Genomic DNA, 25,554 nt, shown 5'->3' on the forward strand with positions numbered 1-25,554 from the left:
CTACAACGCAAATACAGAAATCATATTTGTACATTGTGGTGCTATTCATCTACGAGACAAGTGGGCAAAGCTTGAAGAGAACATGATTGACCTCTCTAGAACAGCCTAAAAGCCTTTCCCCTACTTTAACTAAAGTGGCACCTCGGGTTAAGAATTTAATTCGTTCTGGAGGTCCATTCTTAACCTGAAATTGTTCTTAACCTGAGGTACCACTTTAGCTAATGGGGCCTCCCGCTGCCGCCGGCGCGCGATTTCTGTTTTCATCCTGAAGCAAAGTTAACCCAAGGTACTATTTTTGGGTTAACAGAGTCTGTAATCTGAAGTGTCTGTAACCCAAGGTATGACTGTACTTTTTTATATGTATAAAAAAGCAATCCATGCTGGAGAAAGAACCATCTAATACAGCATCTTGTTCTTACAAGTTGTAGCATTTTGAAGGAGAAAAACCTATACTAACTTTCTACCCCTGATGCATACATTTTATACACATCTAATATGCGCCCCCTAAACTATAAATTGCTTTGGGACACACTTCTGTGTACGGAAAGTGACAAATCAATAAATAATATATAAAACTACCACCACTACTAATCTTTTTATTATTATTTGTATGCCATCCATCTAACTAACTAGGTTGCCCCACCAACTCTGGGGGGCTCCCAACAGACTTTTAAAAACATTAGAACACTCCAATTGCACCCTTCCGTCATAAGGAAATTGCTCATATCCCACAATCATTTTGGTTGCCCTCTTCTGATTTTTCCAGCTCTGTAATATCCTTTTAACTGCAACTCTCTCGTATTCCCCTTTTGGATTCCAGCTGTCCAGTCCTATTCACAATTCCTAAGAACTCTTTGGATCCGTCACAAAATATCTCTCCATGTATTTCACAATGTAATCTAATCTTGGAGGGGGTCTCATTTCCTTGCATCAAAAGTGTAATAAACATGTTTTTGTATTATCCCCTTATACCTCATAATTACACCGCCCATTTTATCAGAACTTTTAGCTAAAGGAAAGCATTTTCTTCTTAGGGTTTCAAGGAAATGCAGGACAGTAGGTGTTACTAGTCCCATGGTGAGAAGGAGAAACCAATATTGTACAACAATTTTGTCTCATTGCAATTTATCAGTTGCCATAATGAACCTGTAGTAGGAACTGAACATAGAACCATGTATGTTTAATCTAGTTTCGGGGTGGAGCTATGTTCTCAATTCCCGGTTGGTTATGGTCTTCTTGATTCCCAGATTTGGTGTGCCAAATCCTTCAGTCATTCAATCGAGTTGATAATACAGTGGTACCTCAGTTAAAAACTTAATCCGTTCCGGAGGTCCGTTCTTAAACCAAAACTGTTCTTAAACCAAGGCACGCTTTCCCTACTGAGGCCTTCCACCGCCGGTGCCCTTCCACCGTCCCGATTCTGTTCTTAGACCAAGGTAAATTTCTCAAACTGGGACACTATTTCCGGTTTTGCGGAGTTTGTAAACTGAATGGTTCTTAAACCGTACTGTTCATAAACCGAGGTACCACAGTATATTAACCAGGGGCCTCATGCTTGTTTCAAGAATGTTATGCATTCAACTAGATATAGCAATGTTCCTGTTCTGTAACTTATGGTTCTAGCATCTCTCCACTTATTATAAATACATAAATACTATAAATACATAAATACTATAAATACATCCAAATGTGGGTTCAGGCTCAATTCCCAACTGAAATAATTTGCAACTTCTCCATTAGTCCACAGGAGAATAGCCTGGGGGGAAATTCCCAAATGCAAACTCAACTGTTTGCATGCAATAATGTATACTGAATTTGAAAAAAAATGTATTGTGCTTTATATTTTTATGAGGAAAATGTATAATCTAACAACTATCCAGGGACATCTTAATTAACTGAAAATACTTGCTCACTTGACACTAGTTCTTTAATAATTATAAGTTTCTCCTTTAACACAGAACACATTTTCATTCTTTAATGCCTCAATTCCCTGTAGTATTTTGTCATTTTAAATTACTCTGATATTGGCTAGTATTTTTACTGGAGAGAGCTTACACCCTTTTGTAGGTTAATGAACAAATATTGTGAGCTCTCTAGTTACTCATTGTGCAGAAATAAATTTAAAATACTAAACTACACAGAGGATTACTTCAGTTACCAGTGTAAATGTTTGCTCTAATTTTTTATGGTAAGGGAGGTATTTCTGACAAAGAAATGTTAAATATTAAATTAGTATATTTATCTGAGATGGATTGACCCAGGAACTGTTGTACTTTCAGAAACATCCATGATAACCACAAAGCATACTGAGAATGAAGAAAACAATGTAAATCAGAGATAGCCCAGGCACTTACCATGGAAACCAAGGTTTGTTTTTAAAACATTCCATAAGGAAATGCCCATGTTTTCATTCTATTGCAGAGCAAAGGCTGCAGCATGCTAAAACACAAGTTATAAACTAGCTATGTAGCACAAAAGTAAAAGGGTTTCTGTTCTTATTTAATGTAAGAAGAGTTCGACATTACCATAAACATCACTATGATTTGCATGCAATACCTATACATTTGCAGCATTGCTTGCCAATAGAGGCTTTCCTTGCCCCTAATGACATATTGCAATGCTTCCTGCTACATACGAAAAACTACAAGTACCTGTATAGTTTTATAGCAGCAACGTTTAAATTTCAATGTGGCGGCCCATCGCTGCTAAGTTTTGAAATAGCTTTTGTACTAAGTTTCCTATGCCATTTTTTGTCTGAAACCGAACTTTGCTTCTAAAAGCTAGGCAAATGTGCACCTACTGTATTATAGTTTCAAGCAGTTTCTAGTCTCAACAAAATGCTTAAAACAATTAATATTCTAAGTGTAAAGATTACACAAATTGTTTGCATATTGCAAATATACAGGTATCCTCATCCCTATCTGAGTCCTGTCATCAACAAAAGGAAATGGTTAGCAGAATGGGGGAGGGAAGCCAGTTTTGCCAACTCTCCCTCTACCCCACAGCTTCTGCAATCATCACCCTAGCTGATCTGCAGGTTCCCCCATGCCCCTGGAACAGAACAGTATTATGGATCAGATGGTTCTACAAGAAGACTATAAGCTCTTCTTATAGTCTTAATGTGAAAATGGAATGAGCTACTCTCAAAGTCCATTTGTTCATTAAAGACAGGACTCACTGAGAAGGGAACCAAGTTTGGGGAAATATAATGGAAGATGTTTCATTTTAGCTTGCTAAGTAACAGTTCTCAAGTGTTTCCCTTTTTCATGTGCCAGAGGCTGTATAATTTAATAGATATAATTGTATTTGCTAGGTAGCCTAACCAAGTTAGGAAACCGAGGAAAGGGTGGAAGGGGAGTAAAAGTTAAGGTTTATAAGAGTCAAATAAATTGGAAGACTAAGATGTTATCATCAATATGCATATATATGTCCTATATTTATGTAATTTTTCTTTCTTATTATCCTGTGTATGACTGTAATACAGTATGTGCTGATGGTATGATGAAATAGAAAAGCAAATAAAATATATATTTTAAAAATATATATTGTAAAAAAGTTTCTGAAAATTGAACTGAACCAGGTATTGAAACTAATGTGATTCACATTTTTGTAATAAAACTAAACCCTTATAACAACACCATTTTCCTCCCCCCCTCAGACTAAAAACAAGGCTACAGCTTGGTCATATATATAAAACTGCACAGCAATATCACACACAGAGCATAGCATCAGATACACACCAAGCAATTGTTCTTTTTGGTAACAATGACTTGCACAGGCCACAGCTCATGTGTTATTATCTCTACAGCTTCATACGAAAACATTGTTATACCCTCTGCATTCATGCAAATGATCTTCCATCCACGTGATTTGGCAGGGTGAGGGAGAAGGTTAGATTAATATTTTGAAATTAATATATTGTTAAAAAGATGTTTATTAAAGGCTACTCACCGTTTCATATGCTGTTACAATTTTTTTCAAAACTTCTGGAATGATTCCTTGCAGTTCCATAACGGGATACTGTTCGCTGAGATTCATTACAACCAAGGGTGTGTTATCAGATCTCACCAAGCGTGTAGATACTGCCAGAATGCATTGCATGAGGTTTGCTACAGGAGAGAGGCCACACAGCTCTTTGAATAAAACCACTGCATTCTGTTGAAAAGGAAGGAATAAGTTAGATTTCACTTATACACAATTTGAATCTCAATTATCTTTAGTTTGAGATAATTTCAACCTCATTGTACAATCCTAATAGCTACCGAAATAAAACACCCTATATTTGTGGCCATGTTCTGCAAAAACATCAACTTTATGAAGTAATTAAGGTACCAACAAGGCTTGCAGTAGTTATCCAGAATTAAAATTATGCAGATGTACTTTAGAATGCTTCTATATTCTAAAGTAACTCCACTTTTCAGCTGCAGTTGACAATAATAATTTCTCCTTCCTGCAGAGAAACAGCCAACATGTCACTGTGACTTCCAGGCAATGCTCTTTACTTGAAAATCTTTCAGTCATCAATATTGTCATGCAAACCTTTTCTCTCTAGGAGTTAAGTGACCATGGGTCATTTACATTACTCTTCAGAGACTGTATTTGTATAATACAGTATACTGTATAATACCCAGTGCTGTATTATTATGTCTATGATGCAGGTCAAGATCTGTTGATCCTGCCAAGTGAATTTCAATTCACTTTAATCTTTGATTCATCCTTTAACAAGGTAAAACGAAACCCAGGCAGGAATTATTACCCTAGAGTAACTTAATATTAAGCAAAATACCTAATATTTGTACTTGATTACTGTAGTACCAAACTGTGATAACAGCAACCTACTTGACACGGCAGTGCACGAAACAAAATAGAAATGCGGAGGATATGGAAGGTCTTGCCTCAGCAACAATTTAATATAGGGACTTGGAAACTTGCATCTTTTTGAATTTATCCCCTTCTCTGACACTAGTTCATACATGCGTCTTCATCCCTTGATGGCTGCAGAATCAAGTGATGGCTTGCATATATGAATGAGCCATTTTAGATCACACACCATAAACACAAACACAACTATTTCCTGTGAAACAGGTATGCTGAACCCCAGGCTTGCAAGCCTCATCCAATCCACCAAGCCTTTTTCTGGCAGCCTATCAGACCCTGACCTGATTTAGTGGAAGTGCCACTGAACAAAGTGCCTCTCCTCTTATTTATCCACTACCACGGAGCAGATCAGAGCACTGGAAACCTGAGCAGTGGGAGTATTAAAATAAGGCAGCAACTTTCTGTCCTGATCTATATTCACCACAATCAACAGTGTATCCATTCTGCTGCAGGCTGGCTTCTACAAGGTACTACGTTATTATCTTGCTGCCCGCAATTTAACATAACCTGCATAACTACTTATGTATCTTAACATCCCTTTCAGTGTAAAGGAAATGTCAAAACACTGTAGAAAGGTCATTAATTAATTACTGCTCATAGAACTAAACAAGAACAACATTGAATGAAGACCAGTCACGTTTGTTTACCATTCCTGACCACACATGAATATGCCAACTGCAGCAATTTCTGGTTTCTTTTCTGTTTTTGTCTGAACTCTCTGAAACCCCTGGCTGGGAGTGCTTGGGAAACATCAGAGCAGAGCAGAGAACTCCCTCCGGTTTGCAGAGAGCTCCAATCTGTTCAGTGGTAGTGGATGGAAAGAAGGGAAAGGCACTTCATTCAATGCTCACAAGGAAGACTACCTTCTCCCTGGCAGAGCGGTGGGGGGAAGTTTACCTCCCCACTTCCCCCTCCCTGCTAGAACACTACAGCTACAGAGGGAGCATTTTCTTCTTCCCATCCCTCACACAGCACTAAAAAAGAAGAAGTCCACCTCAGGATGCTGCAGCATACCATTGCTCCATCAAGGCAAATGCTGGGCTCCTTGGCACGCTTGAGCTCATGAATCTCTTTCCTATCTGCCATGGGTAAAAAGTTGTTGTGAAGAAGGAATGGGGGCTTTCTGCAAGCCATGTGTGGGGTGAGATGGCGTATGCTGTATGTGTACTGTGAGTATGTGTGCCATGAGAAACAAGGGGCAAAGGTAGGGTGGGCCATCAGAACCCACTAGTGCTTTGATCACAGGCACCATTGGAATGCAGCCCTCAGATTAGTCAGCATGTAATGCAGCCCTGAGATTAAAATTCTACTCTGGAACAGATTTTAATGAAGATCAGGCTATGTATTACCAAAATAAATAATAAGAGTCAGTGTGGTGTAGTAGTTAGTGTTGAACTAGGACTGGGGAGACCTGGGTTCAAATCTGACTCAGCCATGAAGTTCACTGGGTGACCTTGGACCAGGTCTCTCTCTTTCTCTCTGCCTAATTTACTTCACATAGTTGCTGAGAGGATAAAATGGGGAAGAGGGAGAAGTGCCATGCCACCTCAAGCTCCTTGGAGGAAAAGTGGGGTAGTTTGGGTTGTAAGTTGTTTTAAACTGTTTTTTAAATATTGTTGGACTGTTTTATCATTGTAACTTGCCCTGGGGCCTTAGGGTGAAGGGCAGGTCAATAATACTACTAAAAATAAAAAAACAGTGGTACTTCAGAAGTCAAACGAAATCCATTCCAGAAGTCCATTCGACTTCCAAAACGTTCGGAAATCAAGGCACGGCTTCCAATTGGCTGCTGGAAGCTGCTGCAGCCAATTGGAAGTCGTGTAAGCTGCGTCGGACATTTGGGTTCCAAAGAACATTCACAAACCGGAACACTCACTTCCGGGTTTGCAGTGTTCGGGAGCCAAAATGTCTGACCTGCAAGGCATTCGGGATCCAAGGTACAAATGTAAATAAATAAAACCAGTTAGCCAACCTTGCTATAAAACATATCTATAATCAAAAAAATTCCTTCCAGCAGCACCTTAGAGACCAACTAAGTTTGTCATTGGTATGAGCTTTCGTGTGCACGCACACTTCTTCAGATACACTGAAACAGAAGTCACCAGACACTTATATATCCCGTGTTTCTCCAAAAATAAGACACCGTCTTATATTTATTTTTCCTCAAAAGAACACACTATGGCTTATTTTCCTCAAAAGAACACACTATGGCTTATTTTCAGGGGATGTCTTTTTTTCCCCTCCTCCTCTTGCCGCGGCCAACATTGCTGCTGCACCTATCACTATGTCTTATTTTCGGGGTATGGCTTATATTCCTTGAATGCTTAAAAATCCTGCTATGGCTTATTTTATGACGTCTTAAAATAGGAGAAACAGGGTAGTGAGAGGGTGGGGAGGGGTATTACTCAGAAGGGTGGTGGGAATGGGATTACTTCTGAGTAATACCCCTCCCCACGCTCTCACTATATAAAAGGATCTGGTGACTTCTGTTTCAGTGTATCTGAAGAAGTGTGCATGCACGCGAAAGCTCATACCAACGACAAACTTAGTTGGTCTCAAAGGTGCTGCTGGAAGGAATTTTTCTATTTTGTTTCGACTACACCAGACCAACACGGCTACCTACCTGTAACTATATCTACAATCAGTCATCCTTCAGAAGAACAGCCAGATAACAGAAAATATCTTACAGCAGAAAAACTGAATCCAGTAGGGTGGCATCTGTGCCTGAGTATCTTACAGCCACCACTTGAGTGCACTGATAACTCTAAGCCTTACTTTTAACTGTCTGCAAAGTCACTGAACCTCTGAGCAGATTTAGTACGCTTAACTGTGTCACATTACTTATACTGGTGCAATTAAATGTTTCAATAATATCTGTATGTAAAATGCTAATCTCATATAAATGATAGTGAATAGAAAATGGTACCTGCATGTTCTCCCTCAAATCTGTGGCATCCCGTATGGGCTGGAGAGCATTCTTGAATACTTCGTCAATGGTTTTAATCCATAAAGTCCTCATACAGGCATATTCTCTGGATTTCTTGCTCTTCCTGACAGACAGCCCCCTTTTATGTGGCTTTCCTCCACCCCTTCTATTAGTTATAGCAATGTGGACAAATAAGAAAGCATGTGCCAGAGCTTCTCCTGTTAAAGACTGAAGGGGGACATGGCGATAACCTGTCTGTAAACACTCAAAGGGAATTGTGTACTGCCCAATAAATTCATCCCCGATATAATCATCGTCCAGCACTACAAAGCGCACCATGGCGAGTTCAGGTAGGTTAATCTGAAATTCAAAACTCTCGTCAAAAATTGGGTTGTCCCCATTCTGGTGCACAGTTTTTGTCCTTTGCTCTGCACAGTCTGCAGGGATCCCGTGGATTTCTACATAGACATAAGGGTCTACAACATCACCTTTGGCACCTGACCCTTTTGGTTTAGGAAAGTTCTGTCCACTAATAATCTTAACATGAAGAAGCTGAGGTGAAACTCCAGGCACAGAGTCCTTTGTATTTGCACTGAAGTAAGAGACTTCTTCCCGCATGATAGCAGGTCGAAGGACATACCCACAGTTACCGTTTTGTCGAAACCAACCAATGTTGAGGTCCATCATTAATCCAGGTGTCTGAAAGTTCATTGCTACTATCTGACAGCCACACTTCCAAAAATCCTGTGGGTTCATATTACTAGAATCAATCCTCATAGGGCTAGGGAAAACCCTGGCGAGAAAACGTTTGTTGTAATTCACAAAGTCTCCAGGGTTTTCATTGGCATATTTGGTAGCAAGCACTTCATTGAAGGAGCAAACTTCCCAGTATTTTTGAAGCTGAAATGAAACCTGAAAATCTTTAAATTGAACCGACTTACACATGCTTACCAGTTCTGAAAGCTCTTTGCAGAGCTGAAACCGTTTTACTGTGGCAATATTCTGTTGTTCCACACCCTCTTTTCCCATTCTCTGGGACATTTCTGCACCTTCGTCTTCATCTGTAACATCTCCCTCTAGCACAGAACAATTAGGAGGCAGCTTCTTGGCTTTAATTAGTATTTTCCCTCTTAGAGATTCAGGAGAAGGCAGATAAGATTCCTCTGTGTTTGGAGACTGTGTGTGGACCTTGTCTCCCAATATTTTCTTTATATGCTGAACCATCACCCTCTGCTGCTTGAGACAACAATGGTTTTCTAACGACAAAATAAGAGGGTACTCCGAAGCAACGAATGCATATTTGTTTATAATGTCGATCACACTGCGGAAGACTATCTGCGAGGTCATGGTGTGCCCTGTGTAAATTACAGGCTCATTGTCAGGACCATCCCACACATCCAACTCGACACATCGACACCCCATTTTCAAAGCACGGATGTATCCTGTGATATCAGATGGGCCTCGGAACTGATCCTCTATCAAGTACGTGTTATGAGATGAGTTTATGAAATAATGAGATAGAGGGTGGTTCATGCCCTGGCACACCTTTTTATGTTCTGGGTCAAATATATGGCATTCTGGAGAAGTAAGATAATTTGTAAAACCGTCTATGGAAAGCCAGCCCTTTTCCTGGCCCTCTTTAGATGGCTCATATTTGTGAATAATGTCAAGGCTTATCTCCTCGGTGACATGTGCAATACCCTGTTCTGCTTCTAAAAACATCATAAGGTCCTTTGTGTCCAGGAATTCTTTATTGCTAGAAAATTGAACTAACAAGAAATAGATCTCAGGGCGAGTGCAAAGCTCATGAAAGACTTCAATAAACTCTTCCTTTGTGACTTCTGTACCAGGTTTGTCTTTTGCTCTGTGTAGCTCTTTGAACTTCAATTCAATTTTACTAGTTTTTAAACCAGGATTTAAATTTTTTATAAACTGTACAGCTCTGCACATGGATATGCGCCCCAAATTATCAATATCTGTTTCTTTAAACATTTGTGAAACCCATGAAGTCCGCATTTTATCTTGGCTACTTTCCAGCATATCTAGTGTGTGTTTTCCATACGATATCAGGTATCTCAGTCCAGTGACCCAAATATTTGCAACATCTGCAGAATTTGCAACAAGATCTAGAGACTCATAATTATCTCCATAAATAATAGAAAATGCGCAGTCTTCTGAAATCTGTTCCGAAATTCCATTGCTACGAAAAATGTCTGTATTTTTCCCTGTTCTCACTTCTTTTATGGATTTAACGTCAATCTTTGCTTTCTCAGAATCCTTCTTTGAAGGCTCCCAACGTAGAGACTGCATGTCCGCATCTAAAAGGAAGTACCGGTGGTAAACTCTAGAGTTGGAGCGAACCTTTCTGAGTTCTGAGCCTTCAACCATGGCGTTAATACAGTCACTTGCACTACTGATTTTCTTTTCAGTTGGCATGCTGCTAAATGACACCGTCTTTTTCCGTTCTCTTTTTTGCTTTGTACCATCCTGAAAAGTAGAGGAAGGGAAAGTTGGTAAGGTACTTGCCACATGTTACAAAAACAAAATATTCTTTAAAAGATCTGTTGAGGACTAACATATATGTCCACAAATATTGACATCTATGCAGAATGAATTAAAAGCTACACTAAAAGGTAACAGATATGCAATTTACCCTTATGCTGTTGTGTCCAACTGAGCTCAGTACGACTTATTACCATTGTACCCTTAGGTGTCAATGATGTTTCGTGGCCACTTTGTCTGCATTTTTGCAACAGCCCTGCAAGATAGTACAGTGGTACCTCGGTTTAAGTACACAATTGGTTCCGGAAGTCTGTACTTAACCTGAAGCGTACTTAACCTGAAGCGAGCTTTCCCATTGAAAGTAATGGAAAGTGGATTAATCCATTCCAGACGATCCGCAGAGTACTTAAACTGAAAGTACTCAAACCGAAGCATACTTAAACCAAGGTATGACTGTATATATTATTGGCTCTCTTTTTTTTCCACACTCACAATCAGGAGACCATCAAACCAAGCAGACATTTGAAGCTGTGCCTCAACAGTACACAGCCAAAGATTACTGTATATTCTCTATAAACATGTAATGTGTTTGTGGGCAATAGCTATATTTTAATATCTGTTGGTATTCTAGGCCACAATTGTTAACACGTTAATACAAATGCCCAGAATTTTATTACAAGTCCTGGAAAGAAGGGAAGCATATACTTTGTGTGTGGGTTGGGTACTGATTCCTCTGCAACGCGAGGCAGAAGAATGGACCCCATGACAGGGGGAGAGGGCAAAAGAAATGGGATGCCGAACTAAGGAGCAAACAGCAGAGTGATATGAAGCTTAGCAATGTCTTCCTAGCAACTAACCGAGGAGGAAGGAACCTGCGGCTACTGTTGCCATGGCCTCAAACACCTCCCTAGCCTCTATTGTCTGCTAAGAAGTACTGTAAAGGGCTGCTTTAAGTTGAGATCCTGCTCCTGGGCATGAACATGGAAATGGGTACAGCTTGAAAAACTGCCTAGAAAAGGTAGAATTCTAGCTTTGTTTATATTATAGCAGGTATGGTGGGAGGCTAAGTTACACATTGCAGGGCTGCTGAACAGGGCTGAAAAAAGCAGTAGTTTTAAAGTCAGAATTCAAAAGTCCTGCTGGCAAAAGACCCAGTGCAGTTAGCTTCTGCCAACTTCAACTGAAGATGCATAACAAAACTCTTGGCTGCACAGTGAAACTGACAAAAGCAAGGGGGGGTGAGCATAAGCTGCTTTTGGAACGGTTTCTTAAGATAATGGGCCAAGTAAGTCTGGCTTGTCCTAGTCTTTGCACATTTAGTGTTTAGGATCAAATGACCATCAACAATTAGTATCTACATGTCACCTTGCCCATTAGAAATGGACTAAGGCTGGTCTATTTATTGAAAGAAAAAAAACATGAAAGGCCTATAACTTAAAATGTCACTTTATTCACCATGAAATCCTCTTCATAATTCTTTCCCCAGACTTTTCTTTTTAACACACAGCAGTTGCATTGCAGCAAGCTTGGAGACTGAGAGGAAGACTAGTGAAAGAAGGGGTGTTTATGCATTCCTCCTCATGCTGTTTTTCTTTGGTGGTGGGAAGGATGAAAAGATACCTAGTTCTTGAGGCTGCATACCTTTTCGAAGGAATGAGGGTATAGGCTTTGTTCCACCCCTTATACTGCCCATTGCAACACCTATCCACGTATGATGGGAGCAGTGGGAGTGTGGGTGCAGAGAAAGAAGGATTTGGAAGTGGCAAGAAGGGTTGGGAAAAGAACCAGAACCATATCCCACCCCCATACACATGTATGTACACCCGTACACATCAAATTTGATGGGTCTTAGTAACTTCACAACGTTATTCAAAATTAAAGCAACAGTATTGATACACAAGTATTTCTGCAGCAAACTCAAGGACACAAAGCTGATAGGAAGCAGAGCTCATCAGAAAAACTCTGGAGAGGGGTTTATGTTCCAGGGATCACGTCTAAAGCCAAAACTGTATATGGTCAAAACACATTGGGTACAATGGCGGGTGGGATTGCCAAAATCTTTTTTTCCTAGATGTCTGCCCCGCTTTAATTTTTTTTCCAATTTTTTTGGCCAAGTTGAAGTTGTGGGCTTACTGTACAGTCATACCTCGGTTTAAGTACGCCTCGGTTTGAGTACTTTCAGTTTAAGTACTCCGCGGACCCGTCTGGAATGGATTAATCCACTTTCCATTACTTCCAATGGGAAAGTTCGCTTCAGGTTAAGCACAGACTTCCGGATCAAACTGTGTACTTAAACCGAGGTACCACTGTAATGCTATTTGAACACAATGGATGTGAATCACCAGGTTAAATTTCTGAAATTATCAAAATAACAAAGCAGAGCAAAGATGTGATAAAATGCTCATTCTAAAGCAAAACCTGTCACACTGGTGGTCATAACATCTAAGGGCCTGCTTACACATTTATAGCTGCTACACAAAATTCACTTTAATATCTCTCCACATGGCAACTGTTACATGATAAGGGAACACTTAACGATGGCAATAGATGTGGGAAACTAGTGTTCAGTAGACATGCTGTAAGGTTGCAAGGAAATGGAAGGTGACTAACCACCAAACATGCTAGGAAAAACTAATAGCATATATAAACTGAAAGGCAATTGCCTCCATCTATAGAGCCCCATGTATTCTCCAGAGTGTCCACCCAGCTCTGACGTTCACATGTAGACATGTGATTGCAGCTCTGAGCCTTTGCCATTTCTATGTGCAAATAAATACATGCATATAGTCATCTACTTCCATAACTGAAATTATGTTTACACTACATCTTGCAACTTCTGTTTCTACATTTAAGAGATCAAGAATTTGGGGTGAAGAGCACACCTCTTCACCCCAAATTTACACACTATCTTAAATTTACAACCAAATGTTCAAACTGCATTTTAACAGACATCAAATAATTCATTCAAACTTTAATTTTAATTTTTTCTTTATATGCTGCTTTCCAGTGCAGAGCTCTGTCAAAGTATTTTAATAGTTACATTAAAACTATAAAACATTTTAAAAAATACAAATAAATCAGTCCCATTTATGAAACACACCGGCATCAGTTTAATGTGTTGTTTTACTATAACATCTCTGTGGCTACAATCCTAAGTATTTTTGAAAGTATATTTTTTTGACATCTGTACAGGCAGGGATACAAGAGAAATAGCCAGGCAAAGGATATACAACAGTACAGCTTCAAATGACTTTTCATTACAAAACAAGAGAACCAAGTTGTAGTCCATAAATCTGAGAACACCATAACAAATCTAAAGTTGCTAATGAAGAAGGCCTGTTGTCTGCAAAATTCATAACTCAGTAAAATATTTTCTAATATATGGTAGTACTTCCTGCTATCTGGATTCTAGAGAATATTTCAACTGTGCTTAGAATCACAGAATTGTAGAGCTGGAAGGGACATCAAGGGACATCTGGTCTAACCCCCTGCAATGCAGTAATATATCATTTGTAGAATATATCACATTAATCATTTAGCCTGATGGATTTATATCACTGCAAATCAGGAAGAAACAAAGCTAGGTAGAAGCCAATGAATCACCACTCTGCTCTACAAATGAAACTGTATCTCAAACATAATTCTCGCTCAGGAGAATTAATTACCTCATCAAATGAAGAGATTTAACAGATCAATCAATTGATCATTATTAATGCATGTAATAACTATTCACATAATCACACACAGGGCTGTGGAAGCCCTTCTAAGCTATATAGTCTGACATCACTAGTGGATAGGCTCATCTGTTCCCCTTACCATAGTATTTTAATGCTTCTTCCCATCACACGTAAAAAAAATAAAAATCTTAACATGTACAAAAACTCCCATATCATTCAAACACAAGAAAACCCAGACAGTTCTCTTCTAAACTGTCCAACACCAACAAAGCTACCTCATCACCCTACTGTGCCACTTCATAGGTATTTTGCTCCTTTGCAAAATGTTATTTAACTTTGAAAGCTCTACACTCACCTACTCCAGTGATGCCCTCTGTGACTGATTTACACATTTCAAGCGTGGGGGAGAGGGGAAGAATACAGTATGTATAGCTATTCCCAAGTGTAGTACCTCTCCCCTTACACAGAGACAATGATCTGCTTTTGGTTCTGGATCAGTGCTACTGTGAATATAGCCCTTTTTAAAAGGTGTGCCCTTATGGGTGCTTAGAAGGACCCTTTGTATAACCACATACATGAATATCCAGCAACATTTTAAAAAAATACTGCATCACTGCACCATAAAGGTAAAGGTAAAGGGACCCCTGACCATTAGGTCCAGTCGTGACCGACTCTGGGGCATAGCTGCCAAGTTTTCCCTTTTCTCGCGAGGAAGCCTATTCAGCATAAGGGAAAATCCCTTTAAAAAAGGGATAACTTGGCAGCTATGCTCTGGGGTTGCGCGCTCATCTCGCATTATTGGCCGAGGGAGCCGGTGTATAGCTTCCAGGTCATGTGGCCAGCATGACAAAGCCACTTCTGGCAAACCAGAGCAGCACATGGAAACGCTGTTTACCTTCCCGCTGTAGCGGTTCCTATTTATCTACAGTACTTGCATTTTGACGTGCTTTCGAACTGCTAGGTTGGCAGGAGCTGGGACCAAGCAACGGGAGCTCACCCCGTCACAGGAATTCGAACCGCCGACCTTCTGATCAGCAAGCCCTAGGCTCAGTGGTTTAACCACAGTGCCACCTGGGTCCCAGTCACTGCACCATAGCAGGATGTAATTTCAGCAGGTTTAGTCTAATACTTAGACAGAAAAAACAAATAACAGCTATTATAGTTTATTTTAACAGCTACACCGATTACTCCCTAATCTGTATATGGACACCATGGCAAGATCATGAGCAAATTTTCACTTGGTATTCTCTGTCTATTCAACTTCCTGGCTAATCTCCCTGATTCGGTCATTTATTCCTGCCCATGGTGAAGAAGATCAAACCTATCCATTCTGAAGGAAATCAGCCCTGAGTGCTCACTGGAAGGACAGATCCTGAAGCTGAGGCTCCAATACTTTGGCCACCTCATGAGAAGAGAAGACACCCTGGAAAAGACCCTGATGCTGGGAAAGATTGAGGGCACAAGGAGAAGGGGACGACAGAGGACGAGATGGTTGGACAGTGCTCTTGAAGCCACCATGAGTCTGACCAAACTGCGGGAGGCAGTGGAAGACAGGAGTGCCTGGCGTGCTCTAGTCCATGGGGTCACGAAGAGTCGGACACAACTAAATGACTAAACAAAACAAACATAATGGAGGGAGTCCATGATCCAGAGGCTCCTCTACAATCTCACAAACAGGGAAAAGCCACGTTTTCACTAAACCAAGCCACTCACTTTCATCCTTTAATTCTCTGGGATCCACAGAATGTTCACTATTCTGATTGTTGGCAACAATCTCGATTAGTACCAAACTGAGACAGCAGCGATGTACTGAAACTGCATGAAACAAAATGGCTGTGCCGAGAATATGAAAGTTCTGGTACTGGCGGCTACTTAATGTGGAAACCACAATAAGGATTCCAGTGGGCTATAATTAACACAGACAAGCAAGTTTACAAAGCACAAGGAGCACAAAATAGTTTTGTATGTTGTCTATACTTAGTCAACATAACACCCCAGCAATGCCAAAATAATGACATCATGGCTTCCAATGTTTCACTCAAGCAATTCAGCCCATATGCTTTCCACTAAAGCCCAGAAAAATGCGCATGACACCCAAACAGAACTGATTTAATATGTTAACAATTAAGGCTAAATATGGTGAGCAATTTACTTCTCACACTTCTGTTGTACAATCTGAAACGGACCTTAAAATTATACCAATCAGACCAGATGTTTGAGCCAGTCACTTTGCATGCAAGAAAGCTTTGAGAAAGGAACAAAAACTTTGAGATTCATCAGGTGGTAGTTTACAATGACATTTTGTGTATATGGTTTAAGCCCGCACTCTTATTTGTACGAATAAATCTATAACAGTGTGAATGAAGTGCCACTCTGAGCTTGAGCTCCATAAATTGGCCTCTTGGCAAAAAAACCAAAACACATCTATCAGGTTTTATTTATTCATTCATTGGCCCGAGGCTGTCACCCTTTCTTAAGTTTGGGAACAGATTATTAAGTTGTTGTTTTTTTAAAGTGAACTCTTCAAAACAAGAATAGTCTTTTTAGTAAAGAATACTACAAAATCCTGTTTGGCAGCAACAATTGCCTGTACTTTATTTATCACTGGAACAAATGGCCCTGCAGAGATGAGAAATTCAGAGATAATTCAAATGACAACGTGCCAGAAATACTCCAGAATTATTAGCTAAGGTGTTCTACTACACCCTCAAAGCTCAGAGGTGCCTTGTAATAATGACAAAAGTTTATTAATTTACAGGATATGTCACAGGCAATAGATGGGATTCAAACAGCTGGTCAAGCTTATCCAAATAGCTGGCACAACTAACCAAGTGGATTTTTATGGTACTTTTACCCCTCTGAACAGCTGAACTCATGTGATTAGCACAAACGTCTACTGCAACTGCCAAGTCCTCATTTCAATAGTAGTTTGAAATACTGATGGAAGACTAAATCTCCATAGGATCCTTGTCCATGTTTATGACATTCAGCTCTGCCTCCTTCAGTACGAAGCCTATTCAGTTTCTTGCTGCTTATGAGGTTACTCTGGTAAAGGATTTGGCTCAGTTCACCTTGTTATGTGGATAATTACACATTTGTTTCACCATATTCCCCTTCTAAACCTCAGCTCCATATCAAGGCTGTGGCAGTTTTGTGGATCATTGAATCACTTTCAAAGTTCAATAAATCTCAAGGTTAGCTTTTGAACCAAATTCCACCTTGTTTATGTTTCGCAGTTATTTCAGTTTAGCTGCTGCTGTGCCCCACTAAATGATGCTTATCACAGCAGCACAAACCATTGTTTATAGCTAAAATTGCTCCTTAAGATCAGACTGCTTGGCTTAGCCTCAGAGTCAGACATAAATGTATTGCAAGGGAAGAAATGGAACATAAAAACCTAAATGCTGCAAAAGGAAACACATTAATTTCTTATGGTCACCAAACAGCAAATGAAAAGAAATTATGACCTGGTGCCCTTCTATTCTTTTTTAAAGTCTCAAGTGGGAATTACAATGTGTGCCTGTGATTTGTTAACAGCAAGCCAGCTAGTCCAGATGTCTATAAATAATTAAATTACACAGACAGTTCTGCATTGACATACAAACATTTTCCTTGCCTAAAGGGATGGAGAGACTATGCTAAAAATGTCCCTCTTTGTAGTCAAAAGTTGTTGATAAGTTGCTACTACTTAAAGGGTTTCAAATTAATACTCTTCCAACACAAATCCGGAAAATTTGTTGGTTCAGACTTATTTTTTCATTTTCATTTTATTTTTGAAGGGGAAATATGGCACTTTATATTGCAACAAAAGGTGCACTATTAATGCAAACCTCCCATTTCCAGAATTCTTTGTTTCTTTTAATAGAAAGGGGAAGTATCTAGTTCAGATATAAGGAATGCAATCTAATGCACACTTACTTGGGTGTAAGACTTATAGAATTCAGTGGAACTTACTTCAGAGTAAGCTTGAATAGAGTTGCACCGTGAACTGCTCTCCAAATGGATAGTGGGGCTGTCATTTTTTCAGCCAGAAAACTGAACAGTGATTAATTGAACACAGCAATTGAATTTTTGAGATTAGACTGTTATTGCAGCCAGGGCTGAACAACTGAGATTATTGTTACAGTTAACCTCAATAGGCTAATTGTGACTTGTGCTGTTGTATGCCCTGTTTAAACTCAAAATTACCCACATTTTAGGTAAAGTCTCAGAACATGGTACTAAAAAGTTCCTTGACACCTTTGGAGGGGCTCAGAGATCCAATTTGAATTTAATACCCTTGGGGGGGATTTGGATTTGGGAAACATCCTTAGCAGAGATCATGGAAAGTTCCTGGAAGTCAGTAGACAAAACTGGGCTTCAAGGCATATAGTTAAAAGCAGGGTGTAACTTCCTTAAATTAATATATGTGCAAATAAACTGACCTGGTATAAGGCAGTTTTCTATGTTTCCTAAACCTCTACATTGTGTTATACAGCTGTACAGCCCAAATAAAGGATGGTGTGGATGTTGATGACTTCACTGACAACTAAGGGCATGATCCAACCAGTATTGCTTCTGCACAGATCCATTCATTTTCAGTAAAACTCACACCAGGCTCATACACTACACATGAGATGAAAGGAGGGCTCCCGACTCATGGTTGAAAAATTAACTGTTGAAGATAGTTGTTTATGAAGATAAACAGATCCTACATTATGCTGTCAGCTTTAGACAAACAGAGTGAGCTCCTCTAATTCCAGACATACTGGTGTGAAGCCATTTAATCCTATAAAAGAAAACGACAATATTTTTAAGCAAGTTGCCTTACTGGTATGTGTGCAGAATGTTTACTAATTTTCTTTCTAGATAGCTGGCCATACAGCGTCTCCTTATGTTCACTTATAAAAAGTAAAGCTCACATAAATAATTGGAGGCCTTTGATTTAAACTTCCGCATCTGCGTTCTGCTCACCTGGAAGTTTCTTTAAATGAGATAACTCCAATGAACTTGAGATACTGGAAATAACTTTAGGGCAGAAGGTCACTGTGTGATCTAGTAGCTGGAGTATCAGTCTTGGGCAAGGGCATTTAAAACACATGACTTCCCCCAAAGAATCCCGAGAATCTCCCCACAGAGCTACGATACTCAGCACCCCTTAAACAAACTACACAGCAACACCTAGGTTCAAATTCCCACTCAGTTAATGGTTCACCTTGAGCCATGCACCCATTCTCCCTACCCTGTGGGGATGTTGTGATGATAAAATGTGGATGGGTGGGGGTGGGGGATAGAAGTACACATTACCTTGAGTTTTTCACAGGAACAGCAGAATAAAAATGTAAAATAAATGAACACACATGATAAAGGCACAATTCTGTGTTACAAGGCTGAATAGTAGCTTGGTCATAACTATTCAGTTTTAAGGAGACCCGGGAAAGATGCAAAATAAAACACAGTGTGATATATGGATTCAAGATTGAGAGTTCACATTGAAAACATAACATAGTTCAAACATATGCTTGATCCATGCATCGGTTGTCAAACCGGGCCAAGGAGAAAAAAATAAAAACATAGTGTGATGTAATACCTATTTTGGAGCTCAAGATATTGGAGGTACAGTTTTGCACATTCACTACATGGTTCTATACTTCATGTTCACACCTGGCGCTCAAGCCCAGAAGTGTGCAAGGCGTTTACTGGTCATACGTACCATGTTGGTTTTATAAAATCAAGGCGAATACGATCAATTAAAAATGATAAATGATACTGTGATGATAATGTGGTTATAAAATATTTTGCTTTTATATATCCTCATTAATACATCCACATTGCCTGCCTGAGAAGTATAACAAAAGCACTTCTACGACCCCAGTACATCAAGGCAAAAACATAAATGGCTTCAGGTGACCCTGTCTTTCAACATTAGGACTGCACTACAGGGAACAAATATTTTTCTACTGAAAAGCTTTAATTTATTCTGTCCCATCCTCTCGCACACCCTACCACTCAAACTGTATTTACGGCAGCTATGGGTTTGTGTGATAAGAGGGCTTGCATACTGTATTTATATTTTAATCTAATTTTAAAATGAGATGCAGACTTTCAGCTACATGAATTATTTTGTTATAAAAGTTTCCTTAATTTCATGGGTTTAACAAGCAAATGAAGAATATTGTTTTATTTCTATTTCGGCTTTAAGCCTCTGGAAAAATTTGCCAATCGTCTCAACATGTTCTCTCTCTTCTCTGCGATTCTCAGCTTTTAAAGGTAATGTTATGATTTAGCAAAATAATCAGACAGCCTAAGCAAAATATTCCACTAGAACAATAAAGTACGACACAGCATGGCCCAAAATGGTGATTGTTGAAAGACTGAGGCATGCCCTAATGCTGAATGACCCATATTACTTTTAAACAGCATGCAGTGAAGTCAATCGTGCAAGTGCTATACAGGTATACTTCATATGAGCAGAGCAAAAATAATTTCAAATACGAACGAGAGGGAGCTCCACTGCTCTATTTGGTGCCGAGATGAACCACTGGTATAAGTTTCATAAACATTTTTGCGCCCCTCTGTGGAGAACTGGGGGGCTCAGTTATTCATTACAACACCTGACCCTTCAGTCCCCTTTGGCAACAAACTATGCAACAAAGGGGTCTTCACTTTTTTGGTAGGGTAATTGCATACACGGCTGAACTTGCAACCTACCGTCATGCCAGAGTCAATGCTTTTCTGTGGTGCCTCTAGAATAGCTGGCGTTATAGAATTTTGTGTATGAGCATATTGTGGTATTTCTTTATTACATTTCAACGCCATGTTTACTGCAAATAACTCAAAGCAGTAGAAATGGTTCCCTCTCCCTGCCCCAATTTTTTCTATGCACAGCAACCCTATACAATACAGTGACGTGTGTGACTCGCCCAGCGTCACCCACAGAGAATCTAATGGCAGAGAGGAATCTGAAGCTGAGTCTCCTTGGTCATCGTTCAAAAGTTTAACCATGGCACCCATGGGCCATTCAGAGCAGCAGCACCTTGTTACAGCTACATGTAAGGGATTTCTATGGGGGAAGAGTGGGGTCGTTTTATTGAATCTGAGAAAATATTTTCCCCTCTTGCCCAATGTTTTCTGTAACTGTAGTAAGCTAAAACTTATTTCCTCTTATTCCGATGCAGCCTGAAGTCATGGGAAAACTTTACAATCCAAATTAACATCACATTGGAAAAAAAACCTCTAGGAATACGGGTGGGGAAGAGGAGAAAGGTCAAATGATTCAGTTTGGGGTTTTTTAAAGTAGAAAGTGTTGGATATATTCCATTAAAAGCAGTTCGTTTTACTCTGCTTTAATAACTCAAACATTGTAAAGGGATAATCCTGTTTGAGAAGATAACCATGTCAGAGAAAAGCTCTCCCATCAGCTTCAGAGTGTTTCATACCGCAAAAATTGCATTATGAATGGCAACAAATCACATAATGGCCAGCTTGGCTAATATCAACTATCAGCTTTCCAGTGACGTTTCTATATCCTTCTAGGGTTAATAGAATCTGGGTGCTTCCTGAAATCAGTCTGTGGAGTTTAGTGTCCTGACCATCACAGTGGTACCTCAGGTTAAGTACTTAATTGGTTCCGGTAGTCCGTTCTTAACCTGAAGTGTTCTTAACCTGAAGCACACTTTCCCATTGAAAGTAATGGAAAAGTGGATTGATCCATTCCACACAATGAAAAACACCCCCTAAAACAGCAATCTAACATGAATTTTACTATCTAATGAGACCATTGATCCATAAAATGAAGGCAAGACCATTGATCCATAAAATGAAGGCAAGCTTAAAACCATGGAGCCACCTGGAATGAACAAAGACATAGGATTCTTATGTCATTATACATGATCAAGCTTTCCTTAGCACCTCAGCCCTTGCTCCCCCCCCAGACCAATTGCAGTCATTAACAGTCATTAAAAGTCATCAACAGGTTTACCACTCCTATTAGCCCATCACCCATCCCCATCACCCCCACCCCCACCCCCACCCTCTGAATATACATAAGGGTCTGGTGGATTCTGTTTCAGTGTATCTGACTAAGTGTGCATGCACAGGAAAGCTCATACCAAAATAAAAACTTAGTTGGTCTTTAAGGTGCTACTGAAGGAATTTTTTTATTCTGGGTTAAAAGCATTCGTAACCAGAGGTACCACTGTACTGTACTTGAGTCCTCTTTGTATCCTCAGTGCTGCAAGGACAGGAGAACCCACAATAGGCAGAATTCCCCTGACCCAGGGTCTATGAACCTAGCATGCACTTCCTTCAGCTAACCTGACACTCTACCAGCTAGCAGACCAGTACCATCTCATTTCTGTCCCCACCACAATACACAGGCCCTCAATGCAAAATTTATTCATATTTATCTCTCTAGTTTCAGTTCCTTGTCCCCACAATCCCTTTCCTTAAGCCACCTATCCTTTATTCCGCTGCCCATCTTAGTTCATTTTCTACTCTGTACCCAGCCAAACTGACACATTTCCCTTCTCTTAAGGAAGCTGGACACCGCACTATTTAGTTCTCTGAGCAACTGAACATTCTGTGCCACCATACCAACTTAGGCGTACAGTACAGTACAGTACAGATTTAATTAACATATCTTCCTCAGACAATTAGTGTGCTATTCTTCAACCCCAGGGCTCATTGATGTCTTAAAAAAATTAAGCAACGCTGCATGCATTACTGATAGCACAGGGAGATAAGATGGCAGATTAAAAGCAAGCAAGGTGTGTACAAAAGAACATTGTATAGAATTGTAATTTAAAAACAAACCTATAATCTAGGTGGGTGAGACATCGGTCTACCTAGCCCCGTATTATCTGCACTGATTGGCAACAGCCAAACAGGTTTTAGCCCCATCTGGTGGTGCCAGGGATTGAACCTTGGATACCCTGTATAGCCACTGAGCTATGACCTTCTTTCAAGGCCCCTTGTTTTTTGCACCTTCTAAGATCTGAAAAGCTAGAACGGTAACAGGCTTTTCTCATTTAGAAAAGAAACAAGTTAACTCTGCTAGGGTTTCGAAGAGAGAATAGTTCATTCTCTACAATTCACCCATCTCATTTGGCTCTCCCATCTTCATATGCAATTGTACCAATGCACAGCTGTTTATATGGAAAAAATGGTCTCTGGAGGCCAGTAATTGCTATATGTGTAGATGTTACGTTCACCAGCTTAATCAAAGGCATCTGATTAGCAGCTCAGAATAGGAGCTGAGTATTATAGGAAGCCCTTGGATATATTATTCTCTTGAAAATTTTATTTTGTCTTAAATTAGAACAATTTAGAAGTAAAAGGAAAATACTTGAGAGAGATGTAAATGAGGTATCACAGTCCATGCTGCTATTTGAATAGGACAATCATTATGCAAGGAAGAAAACAGAGGAATCAAGCTATGTTTTCCTAAAGAGAAAAAAGTAGCATTAAAAACTACAGTTCCTGCTTTAAAAATATGATCATGGAGATGCCATCAAATAAGCTGCTGCTGCACCACTTTGAAATAAATGTTAAATAAATATGTATTTCACTAATGTTATTAGTCTTGGAATGCTTAATACTAAACAGATAATGGGTGAAACTGGCTCAATATCTCCATTCACTGTACTTCATTCTGCATTAATGCTGAAACATTTTCATTATACTGCTGGTAAAATTATTAATTCTTCCTTGAGACAAATTAATCAAAGTGTCTTGGAAAATTAAACACCGGTTTTTCTTTTGCAGTTTATGACAACTGGCTTTAAAGCAGAAAAACCCTGTAAATGTGACATCTTTTTCTCTCTCTCCCCCTTTGCTAGATCGAGTTGAAAGACATTACATTAAAACATCAATTTGTACACTTTCCCTCTCTTTCTTGCAAATTCCTGCTAACATGTGTCATAATGTTACTTCAAATTTTTCTTCCCTGTTGCAGCTTTACGTTTAGATTTTAATTGTGGCACAACTGGTGGATTTCTGTCCCTTTGGGCATTTGGGCATTTGAAAAGTAGCACAAAAAATAAATGCAGCTCTCGCTCTAAAATATATATATCCACAAATAACAGGAGGCATGAAGCTAAGCCCTGATCAAATATTTTCCCTTAACATTTAGCTGCACATACTGGCTCGAGCCTTCCAGACTTTGTACACTTGGTTCAAAGTTGGGTACAAAGATTAGTCTGCACTAGCAACAGTAAAACTGTATAAGCAAAAGACCTTTTTTTAAAATCCATGCAAGCACAACTGAAGAGAAGCCACTTTCCGTAGGGCCAGGATTCAAAGCTCTGCAGCAGAGATCCAAAGAATTGTGTTCTCTAACGCTAGTCCTTCCCCCTCCCAGCAATGCCTTATAGCACACCACTTCCGAAATTTTGGAAATTGGAAATGTAATTCAACAAGAAGGGGGAGGGCACTGGATGTACCTAAATTTGGGAGCATGTCAAATGTAAATCTTGGGGTTCTAGCCTGTGGAATTTAGTTGCATAACAAATGTTTTGGGACTGAGGTAAAAGCATTTTATAAATGGTATTGGAATCAGCTGTTTAAAGGGGGTAGAACAAGCAGCAAAAAAAAAATGAAATGGGCTAGTGCAAACCCCTTGCATTTGTCTAACAAGTTCTTTAGATCTTAGTCTATGTAACTGTGGTGCAAGGCTAAAATAAAATATACTAGTTTCATAACCAAATCTAGCAACAGTTCATGATAAATTCCCCGGAGGCTACCAGCGTAGCTGCAAGAGGAGAGGAAGGAGGATGTTGTGAGGTGGTGATGAAAGCTTGAGAGTTGCTGATTCAAGACTGTGCAGATCTGGTTGTTTGAGTGGCTAGAACCAACATCAGCGCCGCCGCCCCCCGGACACTGCTAGCTACTAAGCAATCACATGCTTAGGGGATTTAAAAAATATTTTCTTTTGTTCGAATTGTGCTGTATAGAAATATGGTGTATTTTGGGAGAATTACAAATAAATTTCATTGAAACAATTATTATCGAGGCATGTAGTGGGCGTTTTGTAAATATATTTATTAAAAAGATGAACCTTGCGACTAATTCAGAGGTGGGTTTTGGGGCGGAGGAATTTGTTAAAAAGACGTAAGATCACTCTACCCTCCTGTGGCTTCCAGCTACTGGTATTCAGAACCATTACTGCCTCCAAATGTGGAATCTACTAGACCACTCCTCCATGAAATTGTCTAAAACTCTTAGAAAGCCAGATTTTACTTTTAGAAGACAACTGAAGGCGGCCCTGTTTAGGGAAGTTTTTAATGTTTAATGCTGTACTGTTTTAATATTCGGTTGGAAGCCGCCAAGAGTGGCTGGGGAAACCCAGCCAGATGGGCGGGGTATAAATAATATGTTATTATTATTATTATTATTATTATTATTATTATTATTATTATTATTATTATTATGGCCATCACTGCCTCCTGTGGGAGTGAGTTCCATAGTTTAACTATGTGCTGTGTGAAGTAGTTCTTCCTTTTATCTGTCCTGAATCTTCCAACATCTTCTGAAGTGCCCTGCACTTGCTGTTATTGCTCTTTACTGGCCCTAAATTCATCCATAAGGATCTGT

The 25,554-nt window shown here is 39.6% G+C and overlaps 1 protein-coding gene across 6 annotated transcripts in view; it reads right to left on the minus strand.

Annotated features, from left to right (window-relative positions):
- PLCL2 (phospholipase C like 2) overlaps positions 1–25,554 on the minus strand; it is a 110,599-nt gene that overhangs the window by 21,964 nt on the left and 63,081 nt on the right. For 5 of the 6 annotated variants that reach the window (XM_035130403.2, XM_035130401.2, XM_035130400.2 and 2 more), the window contains 2 exons: positions 7,805–10,291; positions 3,952–4,155 (listed from right to left, as the gene is read on the minus strand). In XM_035130403.2, coding sequence (XP_034986294.1) covers positions 3,952–4,155; positions 7,805–10,291 — 2,691 coding nt within the window. The remainder of the gene's footprint in view (positions 1–3,951; positions 4,156–7,804; positions 10,292–25,554) is intronic. The other variant, XM_060280687.1, reaches the window with a different exon arrangement.

The sequence above is a fragment of the Zootoca vivipara genome, chromosome 12 (assembly GCF_963506605.1).
Source record: "Zootoca vivipara chromosome 12, rZooViv1.1, whole genome shotgun sequence".
Lineage (NCBI taxonomy): Eukaryota > Metazoa > Chordata > Lepidosauria > Squamata > Lacertidae > Zootoca > Zootoca vivipara.